This window comes from Colobus angolensis, unplaced genomic scaffold (genome assembly GCF_000951035.1).
Source record: "Colobus angolensis palliatus isolate OR3802 unplaced genomic scaffold, Cang.pa_1.0 Scaffold83, whole genome shotgun sequence".
Taxonomy (NCBI): domain Eukaryota; kingdom Metazoa; phylum Chordata; class Mammalia; order Primates; family Cercopithecidae; genus Colobus; species Colobus angolensis.
This window is the reverse complement of record NW_012122154.1, coordinates 3,440,698-3,454,142: the sequence shown is the minus strand read 5'-3', so window position 1 is coordinate 3,454,142 and position 13,445 is coordinate 3,440,698. Positions and strand designations below refer to the sequence as shown.

Sequence of the window (13,445 nt, the reverse complement as noted above, 5' to 3'; positions counted from 1 at the left end):
TGCACTCCAGCCTGGGCGACAGAGCTAGACTCCGTCTCCAAAAAAAAAAAAAAAAAAAGAAAGGAAGGACATCCTGTCACATGCTACTACATGGATGAGCTTTGAGGACATCACGCTGAGTGAAGTCAGTCAATCACGAAAAGGCAAGGACTGTATGATTCCAGTTAAATGAGGCATCTAAAAAGTAGTCAAATTCAGCAGGGCGTGGTGGGTCACGCCTGTAATCCCAGCACTTTGGGAGTCCACAGTGAGACGATCACTTGAGGCCCAGAGTTCAAGACCTGGCAATATAATGAGACCCTGTCTCTACAAAAAATAGAAAAATTAGGCCGGCGCGGTGGCTCAAGCCTGTAATCCCAGTACTTTGGGAGGCCGAGACGGGCGGATCACGAGGTCAGGAGATCGAGACCATCCTGGCTAACACAGTGAAACCCCGTCTCTACTAAAAAATGCAAAAAGCTAGCCGGGCGAGGTGGCAGGCGCCTGTAGTCCCAGCTACTCGGGAGACTGAGGCAGGAGAATGGCGCAAACCTGGGAGGCGGAGCTTGCAGTGAACTGAGATCCGGCCACTGCACTCCAGCCTGGGTGACAGAGCGAGACTCCGTCCCAAAAAAAAAAAAAAAAAAAAATTAGCTGGCTGTGGGCCTGCAATCCCAGCTACTTGGGAGGCTGAAGCGAGAGGATCACTTGAGCCCAGGAGTTTGAGGTTGCAGTGAGACTCACTCTGGGCTGGGCAAGAATAAGACCTGTCTCAAAAAAAAAAAAAAAGTATCAAGTAGTCAAATTCCTAGACACAGAAAGCAAAATGGTAGTTACCGAGAGCTGGAGGGAGGGGAAAATGGGAAGTTGTTGTTCAGTGGGTACAGAGTTTCAGAGATGTAAGAAGAAAGTTCTGAAGACCTGTTACACAACAGTGTGAATATACTTAACACTACTGAACAGCACACTTAAACAACATGGCTAAGATGGCAAATCTATGTGTGTTTTACAATAAAAAAAGCAAACAACTTATTGGTTGGGTGAATGAACTCAATGTAGCTGGTCACCACGGAAGTCCTTCAAGCCCTTGAAGAGCCAGGGCAGGAAACTGTCCTAAGAGATAACTGAGGGTGGGGGATGGCCTGTAAAATCTACAGTTTCCTAGCTCCTAGACAGTCATGCAGCTTTCTTCTTTTGGGAGCTAGTTGTCTAGAACTTGAGTCTCTGCGGGCAGACCCTGTTTGGGTCTGCATTTCTGACACACAGCAGGTGCTGGCATATAAAACGCTTCTGCCACAGAGACACAGTACATGTTTGCCGAGTCAGGTAAGTGAATGCATGAATAGGAAAGTGAGTGAGCGAATGATCAAGCAGCATGTTTGCGAAGGTCAGAAAAGAGAAGGGTGCTTGTTATTGGATGTGCTGACTTCTCACAACACACTTGTACGGTCTGAGAAGGGAAGGTGAGTTACTGACCTCTCATTGTAGAACTGCAGGGTGTTCTCACTAAACAGCGGCCCTGCCAGCTGGCGGATCATCTGCAGCGACTTCTCACGCTCATCCAGCCCCAGCATCCGGACGTGGGCCACAAGCCAAGCCACAGCACACACCGCCAGACTGCATACCTTCCCTTTGATGTTATCAGTGATTTTCTAGGGGAGAGGGAAAGGTGATGGGCTACCATCTATCTCCCTTTCCTGAACCACCATCACCTTCTCAGCCTCTGTGGGCAGCTAAGTGCAGCGGGTGGAGTCCCGGGCCACACTCCACACAAGTTTGATTTTCCCAGAGCTACCTGGGCCAGAGGGAGTGGCTGAGACTACAATTACACAAAAGATCGCTATCAAAACATGAGCTCCTGGATTAAAGGTCTTCTTGCCCTTACGAAATATAACAAGTCATCACTGGCTGGCTCTGTGTCTCAGGGGAGCGAAGGCTGCTGGGAAGGCGGGGCTACCTGGATGGACTCGAAGGCCAGGACCCCATTCTCCCAGGCATTGAGGATTTCCAAGATGGCGGCTGAGATGCTGAGACAGGCCTCGTGCCACTTCATCTGCCTGTGGGAGTGCAGAGAAGTCAGCACAGAGGAGCAGGGGATGGGCTTGGGGAGAGGGTCTTGACCCTGCCCCCACCGCCACCCTTGGAGTGGGTGCCCGGGCCACTGACACCAGCTTCATCTCCGAGGAGTTGTTGAGCAGGGCCACCAGGGACTCCACTTTGGTGGAGTCGGGGCGGAAGCAGGGGTGGTCCGGGTTCAGGATCTTGCCCTCCTCAGGCATGCAGGTCTGCATCCAGGTCTCGAAGAAGGGCACCTCAGCTCCTGTGCGCGACTCGGACAGAATCACCTGGGAAAGGGGAAGGGGGGCACCAGCCGAGTGGGGAGGGCGCGGCGCCTGCCAGCGCTGGATCTGGGGCTGCACCGTTTCCCGCCAGGCTGCTGCTCCAGCCCAGCCCCAAGACTGGGGACGAACTGGTCTAAGGGAGCCAGATGGGGGGGCAATGCTGCCACCTAGTGGTCAGTGTGAACATGGGGCTGAAGGGGCCGTCCGGGTGGGCACCTGGTTTCTGAGGCCCACAGAACTAACTGGCTGAGAGGCTGTGGGGGCGCAGGCGGTGAGGTGGGGAGAGTTCCGGGTTACCTTCTTCCCCTGAGCCCCCGTCCCGGTTGCTCCCCTCTCTCTCACCTCTGAACCATAGGTCTGGGCCACATGGCACAGCATGAGGAAGGAGATGTCAAACAGCAGGGCCCGGACGGAGGCCGGTTTGGCTGTGGAAGGACAGGAAGGCTGAGCTCCAAGACGAGGGCAGGGGGGAGTCCGTGTCTGGGTCGACAGGGATCGGGATTTGCCTCTAGGAAGGTCAGAGACCACGTGGCTCCTTCAAAGCTCTGAGGCTCAGAATCCTTTTCTTGAGTCTCAACTGGAACATCATCCCTTCCTTGAAACCAAAGACCCCCAGCACCCTCTCCTGGCATACCCAACCAAGTCATAAAGGGGTGAGGGCGGAAGGAGACACAGGGATGGTCTAGGAAGAATACTTTTCCAGCATTACCCACTTTGAAGCTCTGTGGAAGCTTCCATTGGTCGTGGCTCTGAGGAGGGAGCACAGCCTCCCCCTGTTGAGCCCTGGAGCCCTCCTCCCTCCCACACTCTCCGCCACACCCCTCCTCAGGGCCCACTGGGCCTGCAGATGCGCAGGGCTGACTTACTGCTTTCTTCGCTGCCATAGGTTGTGAATTCATTCAAACTGAAAGGAATGGAGACAGGTTGCATTAACCAGGGCATGAGCTGAGCAGTAGCTGGGCGCTGGGGACTACACATGCTCAGAGAGCGGTCGCGAGAGTCTGAGTTACTGGTTAAACTTAAAATGAGACACATTGGTAAAGGAAAAACAAGGATTTCTTTTTTTTTTTTGAGATAGAGTCTCGCTCTGTTACCCAGGCTGGAGTACAGTGGCACAATCTCAGCTCACTGCAACCTCTGCCTCTGTTCAAGCAATTCTTCTGCCTCACTCTCCCAAGTAGCTGGGATTACAGATGCCCGCCACCACACCTGGCTAATTTTTTATATTTTTAGTAGAGACAGGGTTTCACCAAGTTGGCCAGGCTGGTCTTCAACTCCTGACCTCAGGTGATCCTCCCACCTTGGCCTCCCTTAGTGCTAGGATTACAGGCGTGAGCCACCGCACCCGGCCAGAAGGATTTTTATTGCTAGAAGATTTCAGGGCCTAGAGAATGGCTCACTGAATGGAACCATGTTCTATATATGTCAAATTCCAGGACAAGCAAAGGCAACAGAATTTGAGAACCCCTTATCAATAACTGGGCATACTCAGAATTCCTGCATGCCCAGCATGCCCAGTGTTCAACACCTCAACCCTTACCCTCATCCCTTTACCAAACATGTCCACTCCATCCTCAGCTGAAGAGAAAGGAACACGTAGGTTGCAAGAACAGGCCCTTCCTCCAAGATCTCCAGCCAGGATGCTCTGCCTAGGCCCGTGGGTCTCTGGATGAGACCCAGACCCGTACCTGACTCCTACCCTGCTACCTCCTCCCAACACGCGGCCTCCCTGCACGCCCTGGGGTCAGGGGCTTGGCCTTCCTCACTTGATGAATTTCCGGGCGAAGGATTTCAGCTTTCCAGTGGCAGCAGCGGCAGCCAGCAGCAAGTCCAGACTCTTCCCGGACAGCATGTGGCCCAGGACTCCCAGCAGTCCCTCCGGGGACTTAGAGTGGTCTGCATCCATCGTCTGGGGACAGGACAGGAAATCAAGTCCTGAAGAACACTGAAGACCCCCCACCCAAGGTACAGCCTAGCCACATTTTCTCTTTTTCACAACCTGGAATGTAATCTACATCTGTCTGACTTCGATCTGGAAAATAATTCCTAAAACCCACCCTTGCTCTCCGATCCATCCCTCTCATCTACACTGGCATACAGGTGGTAAGGTTGGAGTGGGCAAGGGCACAGCTGGGAGCTTCTCTGTTGTTTCTTTTTTTTGAGACAGAGTCTTGCTCTATTGCCCAGGCTGGAGTGCAGTGGCGCAATCTCGGCTCACTGCAACCTCTGCCTCCCGGGTTCAGCGATTTTCCTGCCTCAGCCTCCCAAGTAACAGGGATTACAGGCATGCACCACCACATCCAGTGAATTTTGTGTTTTTAGTAGAGATGTGGTTTCACCACGTTGGCCAAGCTGGTCTCAAACTTCTGACCTCAAGTGATCTTCCCACCTCAGCCTCCCAAAATGCTGGGATTACAGGCGTGAGCCACCGCACCCACGTCTCTGTTATTTCCACGTGAGACGGCCTAAGTGAAAGTGCCTACTGCAGTGCCTGATGTACAAATGAAGGTCCCACGGGTTAGCATTCGGTGGCAGCTGCCCTTGCCTCCCCTTTCACTACCTCCACAGCAACTATGTATAAAAGCTAAAGGAGACAGCGGTCTGTGGCCTGTTTATCTGCAAGCAGAAGGAGCACTGGGAAGAAGAAAGAGAAGACCGTGGTGGCCAGGGAAGGGCACACTCACCTTGAGGATGTTTGTGACAGTGGGCTCTGCCCGAAGGATCAGCTGGATGTTGGGCTGGATGTTGGCATTCTCTCCCGATTTCTGCTGGGGTGCGTGCTCTCGGTCTGCTTTGCTGTGGACATCACCAGTTGGCCAAGGAAGGGAAGAGGAATGAAGAGAAATTCTTGACACATTCCCTCGTTCAAGCCCAGAAGGAAATGAGCAGAGGAGGTGGGAAGCATGTAAGAATCTCCAGGTTGGGGTGAAGTTCTTTTTTTTTTTTTTTTTTTGAGACGGAGTCTCGCTCTGTCGCCCCGGCTGAAGTGCAGTGGTGCTGAAGTGCAGTGGTGTGATCTCAGCTGAAGTTTATGGATGGAAGCATAGTCAATGTCGCAATCACTGATTTATCCTTAGTCTTCTTTTTTTTTTTTTTTGACACAGGTCTCACTCTGTCGCCCAGGCTGGAGTACAGTGGTGCAATCTCGGCTCACTGCAGCCTCTGCCTCCCAAGTAGCTGGGCACTCACCACCACGCCCGGCTACTTTTTTATATTTTTAGTAGAGACAGGGTTCACCATGTTGGCCAGTCTGGTCTCAAACTCCTGACCTCAGGTGATCCACCCACCTTGGCCTCCCAAAGTCCTGGGATGACAGGTGAGCCACTGTGCCTGGCAATTTATCATTAGTCTTTTGTTTTTTGAGACAGAGTTTCGCTCTGTCACCCAGGCTGGAATGCAGTGGTGCAATCTCAGCTCACTACAACCTCCGCCTTCTGGGTTCAAGCTATTCTACTGCCTCAGCCTCCTGAGTAGCTGGAATTACAGGTGCATACCACCACGCCCGGCTAATTTTTGTATTTTTAGTAGAGATGGGGTTTCACTATGTTGACCAGGCTGGTCTCGAACTCCTGACCTCATGATCTGCCCGCCTCAGCCTCCCAAAGTGCTGGGATTACAGGTGTGAAGCATTGCACCCAGCCTATCGTTAGTCTTAAATGTTCTGAAAGCACATTTAAGATTAAAGGAAGATTCAGGATTTTTACTTTTTTTTTTTTTTGAGACAAGATCTCACTCTATCACCCAAACTGGGGTGCAGTGGCATGATTTCGCCTCATCGCAACCTCTGCCTCCTGGGTTCAAGCAACTCTCATGCTTCAGCCTCCAGAGTAGCTGAGATTACAGGCACGCACCACCATGCCTGGCTGATTTTTGTATTTTTAGTAGACATGGGGTTTTGCCATGTTGGGCAGGCTGGTCTTGAACTCCTGGCCTCCAAGTAATCCATCTGCCTCCGGCCTAGGATTTTTACTTTTATCACAAAGATGGGCATGAGTTAAAGAGCAATGACTAAGAATGTAAAACTCTGGTCTGAAGGTACCCGTGCTTTTTTTCTTTTCTTTTTTTTTTTTTTTTTTGAGACAGAGTTTCACTCTTGTTGCCCAGACTGGAGTGCAATGGCGTGATCTTGCCTCACCACAACCTCCGTCTCCTGGGTTCAAGCGATTCTCCTGCCTCAGCCTCCCAAGCAGCTGGGATTACAGGCATGTACCCACAGCTAATTTTTTATTTTTAGCAGAGACGAGGTTTCTCCATGTTGGTCAGGCTGGTCTTGAACTCCCGACCTCAGGTGATCCACCCGCCTCAGCCTCCCAAAGTGCCGGGATGACAGGCGTGAGTCACCGCGCCCGGCCAGTACCCCTAGGCAAAGCCCCAGTCACTTGCAGCTCAAACTTTAGACAGGAGGTTGAAAGGCACCCAGCAGCCCCACCGTAATGAGAGAGAGGTCAAGGGGCTCTTGGGGTAGCCCAGGCGCGCTCACACTTACCGCTTAGCCATAAGGTTGTTGACACTGGCCTCAGACAGAAGCCCCTGCTTGCCACATTCTTGGAGCAGGAAGTTTGTACAGTCACAGCTGTGAGAGAGAAAGATGTGGAGGGAACTGGGCACCTGGCTGGGAGGGTGAGGGGTGGGAGTGGCAGGGCCCTGAGCAGCATCCTCCCTCTTTCAGGATGAGGAAAATCTGGAGTGCCTGAGGGACAGTAGAGGGGCTCTGGGGACTTGGCAACTATGAGCTTCTGCTTCCTGCCCCTGCCAAGGGGAATGAACAAGGAGACAGAGTCCCCTGAGGCTTCTCTGGCACAGAGATCAGGGGAAGAGCCCAGAACCCCTTCCAGTAGGGTGGGGGTGACCAGGGGAGCTCCTACTTGCAGCGCTGGTCAGCTTTGTCCAACAAGGGTGTGAGTTTCAGCAGGAACTCAAAAGCACAGTTGACATCCTCAGTGAAGTCCTAGAAAGAGGCAGAAGTGTCCACCTGGTTTCCAGGGCCACCAGGCCCTGATCATCTCAGGCAACCTTGTCTGCTGGAGGCATCAGCCTGAGCTGCCTGGCTGCCTTCTGCCTGGAGCCTGGGTGTATGCTGTGGGTGCACACACATGCTGAAGCACACACACTGGCTGAAGCACATGCACACACTGAAGCACACACATGCTGAAGCACACACATGGCAAAGCACACACATGCTGAAGCACAGACGGCAAAGCACGCATACACTGAAGCACACATACACTGAAGCACACACGCTGAAGCACACACATGGCGAAGCACGCACACACTGAAGCACACACATATGCTGAAGCACACACACATGCTGAAGTATACACACACGCTGAAGCACACACACTGAAGCGCACACACACTGAAGCACACACGCTGAAGCACACACACTGAAGCGCACACACACTGAAGCGCACACACACTGAGGCACACACGCTGAAGCGCACACACACTGAAGCACACACGCTGAAGCACACGCACACACTGAAGCACACACATGCTGAAGCACACGCACACGCTGAAGCACACACATGCTGAAGCACATACGCTGAAGCGCACACACGATGTAGCACACACACTGAAGCACACACGGCAAAGCACGCACACACTGAAGCGCACACACGGCAAAGCACGCACATGCTGAAGCACATACACACTGAAGCACGCACACAGCGAAGCATGCACATGCTAAAGCACACACACGGCAAAGCACGCACACGCTGAAGCGCACACACAGCAAAGCACGCACATGCTGAAGCACATACACACTGAAGCACGCACACGCTGAAGCACGCACACGGCGAAGCATGCACACGCTGAAGCACACACTGAAGCAGACACACACTGAAGCACACACTGAAGCACACACACGCTGAAGCACACACACAGCGAAGCACGCACACGCTAAAGCACGCACACGGTGAAGCACACACACACTGAAGCACACACATGGTGAAGCACGGTGAAGAACGCACATGCTAAAGCACACACACACTGAAGGACACACATGCTGAAGCACACACACTGAGGCACACACATGGCAAAGCACGCACATGCTGAAGCACACACACACTGAGGCGCACACGCTGAAGCATACACACTGAAGCACACACACACTGAAGCACATGTGGTGAATCACGCACACGCTGAAGCACAGACACAGCAAAGCACACACACTGAAGCACACACATGCTGAAGCACACACACAGCGAAGCATGCACATGCTGAAGCACGCACATGGCAAAGCACGCACACACTGAGGTGTATACATGCATTCGACTCTCTTCCAGGCATGAGAACACTGCCCAGCTGGGGCCTGAAGGACCCTCCCCTTTGCCCTTGTTTCTGCTCCCATGCCTCCATCTTAATCCTCAACTCAACTCACCTTGTCCCCATGAGAGTACTTCTTCAACTTCACCAAAACCTGTGGAATCTAGGGGGTGAGGCAGGGGGAAAAACAGGAAGATCCATTTCTTTTCTCTTTCATCTACCCCTGAAGGCATCCCCCCGACCCCCTGCTCCAGGAAAAGAGACAGGAACACTCCTACCCTGCGAGTGAGAGCACACTTAGTGCTGAATGAGAAAGCCAATAGGTGCCCAAGCCCCTGATGCCCCCAGGCCTAGGCACAGAACACAGGGACCCTGCACCTCTGCTAGCTCAACAGAAAAAAATGCCATAAGCAAAAGTGGATCCCCAGCTTCAAGGAGGACTGGGGCCCCATTCCCTGGCTCCCTTCACTGCCCTACGCCAATCTGTCTGATGACCAAGCTAAACTGCACCTCTGTGGTAAGAAAAAACGGAGTTTGCCAAATGGGCTAAATATAGCCCTGGCACTGTCAGAGAAAATGATCAATGGGAACTTGCGCTGGGATACCTGGCAGGCTGGGCCCAGCGCCCACAGGGAGGAACACAGGGCAAAGGTCCAGGGTGCCGCTGCTCTTCCTGAGAACCATTCCTAGACTGGCTCTGCCCCTCCCACGTCCCCAGTACCTTGAGGAAAGTGAAAGCTGTCCACTTGAGCTCCTCCGTACCCTCGGGAGACTCAATGAGCCCCACGAAGCAAGCTTTCCAGATCTCCAGGACAAAAAGTGGGGTGGGGATATGCTGTGGGAAGAGCCAAGGATGAGGCCTAAGAGGGTGCTCATACCCCGTCATCCTTCTGTAGACTCTGAGGATTTGGCTGGCTCAGAGACTGCATGGCAGAGTCACTGCCCAGCTGTGTGCTGAGAACCAGGGGCGTAAGGTCCAATGACAGAAGTGTGCACGACTAGCACCCACTTTCCATCATGGAGCAGGAGAAACCCCACTTCTCCCAGGGAGGACTACAGTAATCCTCCCTCCTGCCCCCAGCAGGCTGGCCCGCCTTGGGGAGGGGAGAGCCACTTGGCCCCTCCCACCTGCATGCGCTTCACCATCGTCAGCTGCTCCACCAGGGACTGTGTCTCGCCTGTCAGGTTCATGGTGCCCTCGAGCAGGATCACGGCATGGACGGTGGGGAAGCCAGTCTTGTTCATCTGCTCCGCATGTACAGACAGCATCATGGGGATGCTGAGGGGTCACAAACACAGGGGATAGTGTTTGGGGGGCCAAAGGTGAAGGTGGAGAGGATGGCACCAGGTGCCACATCTTCCCACCCCAGGGCATGTCCTCCCTTTCCCTCCACCACCATCCCCCAGGGAGCTGGTACCTCCTAATGAGGGTGCCGCACTGCTCGGCCTGGCTCCGGAGCTGGGGGTTGCTGAGATTGGCCAGGATCTCTCCAAGTTTCAAGAGAGAATGCTCGATGGCAGTCCAGGAAGCTGGCAGAGGGAAAGAAGTGCAGAAACGTGATGGGAAACAGGGGAGAGGGAGAGCCTTGCCCCGAACTCCTCGATTTTGGCACCCCCTCTGGCACATGAAACCACACAGGAAGGCTTTCCCTGAGAACGACAGGGAAGGAGGGGCCTGAGGGCAGCATGCACTGTTTCCAGAAGGGGAGTGGGCACCTAGAGCTGGAAACCCCAGAGACCACTCCCAAAGACCTGACTTCCAAGGGACACAGCCAGCTGACTTCAGAAGGTATGGCATCACACAGGCTCAGGAGAGAGAGGCAGAGGGAGGCCAGAGCCCAGTGGCTGGAACAGGGAGGGTAGCCACAAATCACTCGAGGAGTGGGCGGATCCCAAAGTCCAGTCTTGCAGAGGCTGTCACTCTCCTCTGGGGGAGCTGGGTCCCTAAATGGCCTTCTCATTCTCAATCACTCCCTCATCTAGGCATTGTGCTTGCTGCCCTCCCCTGCTGAAGGCCTCTCACACACCCTCTCTCAAACTCCCACCATGCTCTAAGCTTCTGTTCAAGCCCCAGTTCCTTTAGCAACTCACCCAACTGGTCTAACTCACTGTTCTGTCCTTCCTTAATGCCCACACTCATGGTCTAAGTCATACCAGTTAGCACTGAATTGTAAGTTACTTATCCTAGTTACAATTCCAGAGGGTCAAATGATGAACAATGGCACCAACTAGCCCATTAACCTCCATGGAGCATAAAAGGGGAAAAAAAAGACAAGACCTGAGATCCATTAAAATTCAGTATTCATCTGATTTTCAGCCAATAAACATTTATCAAGGGCCCAAGGTAAGGAAGAGGCTGTCAACACAGTCCATTTTTATATAAAGATTATGTTTTTGGACTTTTCACAGGCAGTAAAACACACTTGGGGAAGAAATAAATATACTAGTCCTAAAACAAGCTCTCCAACCAGGTCCTGAAGCCTCGTGAGTAGCCCATTCTAGCATTCTTGTCCCTGGAGAACAAGGGATCTGTAGGTGGTCCCAAGCCACTTGGATTTCAAGGAGCAAGACTATGGCCTTAGGACCCCGTTGCTGGAAATACCGGCATCTTCCCTCCCGCCAGGTGATCTGTCTGTTCTCAGGCTCTGGAAAGTACCAACACTTAACATCTGAACTTGAGTCAAGAGGCATATGGTACAACAGGCCCAACAGCAGACAGGCACTGTGTTAAAAGGGGCATTTTAGGTAACATTCAAATACAAGAATCATTTGCTTCCAGACGATGAGTAACATGGAGACAAACACAGTAACGAACACCGTGCTTGTCTTGTCCTCTAGTTTTTTCCGCGTCTGTGATGTATTAGTCTTGCTCCCCACTAGCAGCTATGCTTGATGAGGGCAGGGACCCTGCCACATGCTCCTTTGGTAGCCCCCCACCCCCCGCCCGCAGCACCTAGCACAGTGCTGGGCGTACCACAATGCTCAGTAAATACCTGTTGGTTGATTGGCTCGGGTGCCACCCTGCCCAAGTCCCTGGGATGTGTGCAATGCTTATGGGGAGAAAAAAAAGGAAGTGGGATGGTTTCAGATCCTCCTGGAAAGAGGTGGGATGGCATCCTGCCTCTCCCTTCTCAATTAAAGGACCGGCTACGGGAGCAGCGGCAGGTGGGGCTCAGGGGAATCAAGGGACATACAGGCCTCCTCTAGTTTGGCGATGTGCAGCAGGGCCCGGTTCTTGGTGCTGCTGAGGGTCTTCTCCAGGCGCTGAAGGCACATGGCAAGCTGCTTCTCCCCAGCGGCTGGAGTGCCGGCCTCCAGCCCCTCCCGGAGCCGCTCTGCAGAGGCTGCCGTGCAGCGCAGCAGCCAGTGGAGGGCGCTAAGAAGGGCTCGGCACAGTCCGATGCACTCCTCGGCTTTGCCGTGACAGCTACGGGGAAGGATGCAAAATTAGCCTCTGTTCTTCTAATGGCTGAAATCCGACCCACACCAATGTTCCCCAGAGTCCCTGGCACTCCTCTACTAGGGACTAGGGCTGCAAAGCTAGCAAAGCCCTAGGGAAGACGCTTAGCCCCTTTGGCTTCTACTGGACAAGATTTCAAATGAGCTACTCCAGACAGAGAGGAGGCACTCTGTCCTAAGGGAGTAAGAAAAGGAGGGGACGGGTGAGTGTGGATGGGCAGGTGGGGAGAAAAAACATGGGAACCCAGAGTTGGTCTCGGTCTGTGTGCTAGGTGCTGCACCTCGGCACTAAGACAAGGCTAGAACACTGTGAGCCCCCTTACCCCTGTCCTTACCTCAGACGGTCACAAAACATGTCCATGATGTCTAGCAATGCCTGGACACACAGGTCCCGAGAAAAGTCATCAAACTGTGGAAAGGACAGTGGAGATGCTACGGAGTGCCCCCGTCCACCCCCAGGTCTCACAGGAGGCAGGTGGTGTGTTCAGGACTCCTGCTCCTCTCTCCTCCAACCTTGGGTTCCAGACTCAGCATCCTCAACACCGGACATTGGCTCCCAAGCACCAGCCGCTACTTGCCAGGATCCCCCTCCCATGGAAGGCCAGCAATGCCAGCCAGAGGCATCATGTGCTGCCTATCCAGCCTCATGGGTCACAGGATCAGGGCCGTCAAGGTGGGGCCTTGTCTGTCATCCTCAATCTAGCTCCTGAGTGCCTATGGTCATACCTTACTGATGGCTGTGAGGACAGAAGAGTAGGACACCATCTGGAGAGAAGGAAGAAAGATAATCTTTAGGTAACTAGTCTCCTACAGTTGAGAAGAACAAAAACTGAGGCTTTAAGTTGCTGTAGCTCTCCTGAACCTCAATCCCTTCCAGAGGCCCCCTTCAACCCAGGGAAGGAGAGGCAGTGTCACTGTGCACCACCCTGTTCCTGCCTCTGTCAGACTCACTGCAAATCGTATCAGCATAAGCCCATCAAGAAGACGATTTTGGGGATACTCAGAGGCTCCATGTTTCAGGTCAGGTGCGGTGGCTCGCGCCTGGAATCCCAGAACTTTGGGAGGCCGAGGTGGGCGGATCACGAGCTCAGGAGTTTGAGACCATCCTGGCCAACATGGTGCAACCCTGTCTCTACTAAAAATATAAAATTAGCTGGGTGTGGTAAAGCGCATGCCTGTAATCCCAGCTACTCAGGAGGCTGAGGCAGGAGAATCGCTTGAATCAGGGAGTTGGAGGTTGCAGTTAGCCGAGATCGTGCCACTGCACTCCAGCCTGGACGACAGAGTGAGACGAAAAGAAAGAAGGAAAGAAAGAAACAAGGAAGGAAGGAAGGGAAGGCAGAAAGCAAGGGAAAAAAAGGAAAAGAAAGAAAGAGAGAGAGAGGGAGGGAGGGAGGGAGG

At 53.2% G+C, this 13,445-nt stretch overlaps 1 protein-coding gene across 5 annotated transcripts in view; it reads right to left on the bottom strand.

The window, feature by feature from the left end:
* Positions 1-13,445, bottom strand: part of MED24 (mediator complex subunit 24) — a 42,751-nt gene that overhangs the window by 6,351 nt on the left and 22,955 nt on the right. For 2 of the 5 annotated variants that reach the window (XM_011929852.1, XM_011929853.1), the window contains exons 4-18: positions 12,380-12,453; positions 11,780-12,012; positions 10,004-10,115; positions 9,714-9,864; positions 9,307-9,420; positions 8,701-8,748; positions 7,187-7,269; positions 6,808-6,894; positions 5,006-5,117; positions 4,088-4,230; positions 3,188-3,225; positions 2,664-2,746; positions 2,146-2,324; positions 1,937-2,036; positions 1,456-1,631 (exon numbers count right to left, since the gene is read on the bottom strand). In XM_011929852.1, coding sequence (XP_011785242.1) covers positions 1,456-1,631; positions 1,937-2,036; positions 2,146-2,324; positions 2,664-2,746; positions 3,188-3,225; positions 4,088-4,230; positions 5,006-5,117; positions 6,808-6,894; positions 7,187-7,269; positions 8,701-8,748; positions 9,307-9,420; positions 9,714-9,864; positions 10,004-10,115; positions 11,780-12,012; positions 12,380-12,453 — 1,733 coding nt within the window. Of the gene's footprint in view, positions 1-1,455; positions 1,632-1,936; positions 2,037-2,145; positions 2,325-2,663; positions 2,747-3,187; positions 3,226-4,087; positions 4,231-5,005; positions 5,118-6,807; positions 6,895-7,186; positions 7,270-8,700; positions 8,749-9,306; positions 9,421-9,713; positions 9,865-10,003; positions 10,116-11,578; positions 11,636-11,779; positions 12,013-12,379; positions 12,454-12,770; positions 12,810-13,445 lie in introns of all 5 variants that reach the window. The other 3 variants (XM_011929850.1, XM_011929851.1, XM_011929854.1) reach the window with 3 other exon arrangements.